Source organism: Lycorma delicatula, chromosome 1 (assembly GCF_047948215.1).
Source record: "Lycorma delicatula isolate Av1 chromosome 1, ASM4794821v1, whole genome shotgun sequence".
NCBI classification, from domain to species: Eukaryota; Metazoa; Arthropoda; class Insecta; order Hemiptera; family Fulgoridae; genus Lycorma; species Lycorma delicatula.
In genome coordinates, this window is record NC_134455.1 from 38,002,331 (window position 1) to 38,007,071 (window position 4,741).

The 4,741-nt window shown below is 31.1% G+C and overlaps 1 protein-coding gene across 1 annotated transcript; it reads left to right on the plus strand.

The window, feature by feature from the left end:
• The first annotated feature begins 377 nt into the window (after window positions 1-377).
• LOC142317478 (general transcription factor II-I repeat domain-containing protein 2B-like) lies at window positions 378-1,058 on the plus strand. Its single transcript, XM_075354043.1, has one exon. The coding sequence runs from the start codon at window positions 378-380 to the stop codon at window positions 1,056-1,058; it is 681 nt and encodes a 226-aa protein (XP_075210158.1).
• The last annotated feature ends 3,683 nt before the right edge of the window (window positions 1,059-4,741 follow it).

Genomic DNA, 4,741 nt, shown 5'->3' on the forward strand with positions numbered 1-4,741 from the left:
TATTCAACTTTCTTCTGCCTTATCACTTGCTATAGATGAGTCTTGCGACGTAAAAGACACGGCACAAGTTGCCCTTTTGGTCAGGTATATGTCTTCCTAAGGTCCAAAGAAGAATTTCTAGGATTGCTACCGCTCTCGGGACAAACTAGAGGGGAAGATATAGCGAACTCCGTGCAAAAATGCCTTGAAGACAATAAGATCGATTTAAATAAAATCGTTTCAATAGCAACTGATGGAGCCAGAAGTATGACAGCAAAAAATAAAGGGGCAACAAGATTCTTCAGAGCAAAATAAACCACGAAATTGTTACGTTTCACTGCATAATACACCAAGAAGCGCTTTGTGCCCAAACATTTCCAGCCGAAATAGTTGAGGTCATGAATTTGGTAATCAAGATTGTTAACAGCATCTTATCAAAAGCACTCTACCATCGTCAGTTTAAAGAATTCTTAAACGAAATTGAGACTCAGTATTCCGACCTCCTTCTTCACAATAAAGTGCGATGGCTTTCCAAAGGTAAGGTGTTGAAACGTTTTGCTTTGTGCTTGAATGAAATAAATACATTACTAAATGAAAAAGACATTAATCACCCTGAATTAGAGAATGACAAATGGTTGCAAAAATTTTACTTTATGGTGTGTATCACAACGAAATTAAATGAGCTGAATCTAAAACTGCAAGGAAAGGGAAACCCAGCCTATGTTTTGGTAGAAGAATTGGTTTGTTTTGAAGAAAAATTAATTCTTTTTGCAAAAGATATTCAGAGCGGTAAATTACTTCTTTTTCAATTTCTAAAGCAATATCGCGATAAAACCAGTGCAACTGTTGACACGAATTACGTCAGCACAGTTATAAAAAAAATTAAAGATGAATTTGCTGACAGATTTGAGCGATTCAAAACCAACAAAACCACTCTAGCATTCATAGTAAATCCTCTCAACACAAATAGTAACGAAATCCACATTGAGCCATTTGGAATTGATACTGGATCTTTAAAAATGCAATCGATCGATTTACAAAGTAAAGCTTTCTGGAGTGGAAAATTTACAGAGTTGTAAAGCAAGTTGGAAGAGTTGGAGGTCCAGAAATGTATGTACGTAACGCAACAAAAGTGAACAGCTTTAAAAGAAATGCCGCAAGTTGAGGCACTTACATTCAACGCATGGAATAGTCTTCCAGATTGCTACAGTGAGGTGAAGAAGTTGGCATTTGGAGTGGTGACTATCTTCGGATCGACACATTCGTGCGAGCAAGTGTTCTCTTGCATGAATATAATTAAAAGTAAAGTAAGAAGCCAACTAACAAATGAAAATTTAGAGTAGTGTTTGAAACTTAAAACAACAAGTTATGAGCCAAATTTATCTAAACATTCTAAAACCGTGCAAAGCTAACGCTCCCATTGAATTTGTTTTCTCAAATGTATGTTATTGAATTTTTTTAATTTTAAATACAAGTTACATTGTTTAGTAAAGTTTAAATTTTCTACTTAAATAAACATGCAAAGCCATCGCTCCCATTGAATTTGTTTGCTCAATTGTTTGTTGTTGAAGTACAAGTTAGTGTTGCAAGTAAATATTTAATTGTTTTAATTTTTTACTTAAATAATAAGTAATTATCTAATAATACCATATATATATTATCTAATTTGTTGTGAAAAACACAACTTATATATGAATAAATAGATTAGTTTTTTTTTTATCAAAAAACTTTATTTATGCGAGTATTATTTATTGTTGGCAAGAAAAAATTTTGTGGTTCTTTAAAAATTTTGAAATTTTCTAAATTGTAATTTTTGACTCTTCCGACTCAAAAGGTTGCCGACCCTTGGCCGGGACGATCGGGCTCGCCTGCACGCAACAGTTGGTGAGTCGGGTGGTATCCGATGATGGCATGAGGACCCTCAATGGTGAATAGTGGGTGCGGGGCAAAGGGTATGCGCAAGGCATGCCTGGAGCCAAGTAGGTCAGAATCGGGGAGGGAAGCCTCCCCGCCGAGTGGTTCATTGGACATCCTGAATAGGTGATCGAATTGCTTCTATGACGCGGGGAGGGACCACGATTGGTTAACTCCTACGGGACAATTTATAGAGGGGTAATCAACTGCCACGGCATCCTGGGCGACTGGACTGATGTAATTGCTTAACGGCGGTTTCGGTTACTCAGGGGGTGCTTAAAAAAAGAAAAGGGAAAAACGATTATTTGTATTTTGAAGACATTATTTTTCATTTTCATTTTAATAATATATATATTATATATATATATATATATATATATATATATATATATATATATATATATACTCATATATTACAAATTAAACACTCGTATATATGAGTGTTTAAATGTTTTATGTTGCCAATTTTAGCGTTTTTAAATAAAATGTAAGGGTCCTTTCGACCGTTATACATAACGAACCTGATGGTGATTTAAACACATTTTAAAGAATGTGAAGAGGGCTAATGACCTTATTAAGTCGATGCCCGTTTAAAAAAAAAAATGCATGAGCATGAAAACAGAGCCATTAAATAACAGTTTTTTCCAAGATTTAAAATAAATATTTAACTTATACTTTTAAGATAAGTAAAAACTAATAAATTAGATTTAATTATAATGTCAAAGGATCAAAGGGTAATGCTGCTCCTTTTCTGTTTATTGATACTTATTATGAAGTACAATTTAAAAATAATAATAACCAGTAGAACTATAAATGAACTATTATGTTATAAAAATTTCATTAGATATAATTTACCCATCAATTTGGATGAAAGAGATAAATGTCACGGATTCCAATCATTTTTATAATCTGACTTACATTTCAAATTGAAACCAGGAAAAATGATCAAATATTAACCTCTATTTTTGGCAATAAAATACATTCATTGAATACTTGATCATCTTCTCCAGCCGTACAGCAAAAATTATTATTGAAGAAAATATTAGTCCGCAATATTTTTCGTAAACGATTAATGATATTTTACCATGAGCATGTGTACACAATATATTTTTGTATTCTCTTGCCTCTGATATAGTAAAATTAATTTTTTTTTTAGCAAAATTCCTAAAGCGAACCTTGTTCCAATAACAATATCACAAGCTGAACAACTTTAAAATATTTGTAAACTCTGTTTTCAAATTATTTATAAGCAAAATAGAATAAAATTAATTACCCATGAGTGAAAGAACATTCAGAGGCAAATAAATTGAAAAATAAAGCTCTTTTGAAATATTTCACGAATTTTTTAGTTGATAAAAATCTTCTTTCTGTGCAAACAATGAAATTCAGTCTTATACATATATTATTTTCTCTACACTAAATACTTACAAAAATAAAAATGCAAAAATTTATTTCATGTAAAACAAACAGGATATTATTTTTTTTCTTTCACCCCATCTGGTAAATATTAGTTGCGTGAAATAAAAAAAAAAAGAAGGGAAAAATGGAGAAGGAAGGGAAAAAGGGAAGAAGGGGAAAGGTTAAATTTCTGGAAGTTCGGTAATGTTTAGTTTTTAATGTTTTCATTTAATATATATATATATACATATATATATATATATATATGTATACACACACTTAAATCTAGCATTGGCGAAGCATTAGTAGATTTCAGCTAGGTTGCGGGTCAACTTTGAATACTAGATCGTGAATACCGGTGTTCTTTGGTGGTTGGTTTCAATTAACCACACACCTCAGTAATGGTCAAGACTATCTGAGAATGTACAAGACTACACTTCATTCACACTCATACATATCATCCTCATTCATCCTCTGAAGAATTACCTAAACGGTAGTTACCGGAGCCTAAACAGGAAAAAAGAAAGGTTGCGGGTCAACTAGTATTTTAATAAATCAATCACAGATACTGTGAATATCTTACACACAGATGTCTGTTACAACGGTAGATCCGTGAGAAATTAAATTCAATAAAAATAAATAATAAACAAAACCAGACAGAAATTATATCAATAGACAAAGAAGATAACTTTAAACGAGACTTCTAAACCAGAAATTATTTTAATCGGTTTTCCTATTTACATAAAGTGAAACACTATAAATACTCGAACAAATTATTCCGTTGTTACGTATACAGAATAATCTGTAAATGAACAAGAAACATCATATTTAGGCTTATTCTTAAGCGACTAAAAACAAATATTATACTTACAGTAAATATTATATTACAAATATATATTTACGATCAATATTCGCGCATATTTCTGTAATAAAAATGTTAATGTTATGTTTTTGGATAGTTGGAAAGATTTTTGTTCTCAAAAATCTTTCCAACTATCAAACACGTAGTCGTTGTATGTTTCGACTGCGTTTTCTTCTAAGCGGATTGTAATACAGGAACATGTTAAAATTACTTCTAGATACGTAAAATGCTATACGTTTTTACAAATCTTTCTATTTCAGAGCAATTTTTCCTTTGAACCATCAATTTTTATTCATCAGGATTTTTTTTTGAGATTACGTGCGTTGTAATAACTTTCAAAATTTTAATTATACTTTGAAACGTATAAAAGGAATAGTAAATCATTTTTGGCAAATATGTGAATATTTCAAACTTCTCAGCTAACTTCTCTTGTAATTAATTAGTAGAAATACTTTTTTTGTAAAACATTTTTAAGGTCTTTAAAAAAGAAGAGGATCTATCTGACTAAATTTACTGCTGCGCTTTAAATTTATTGAAATATTGCAAATATTCTAAGATCGTTATTCTTTTTCATTCATTTCCTAATAT

Coding starts and splice junctions, on each gene's coding strand:
- LOC142317478 (XM_075354043.1), top strand. CDS start 378: ATGAATTTGGTAATCAAGATTGTTAACAGCATCTTATCAAAAGCACTC.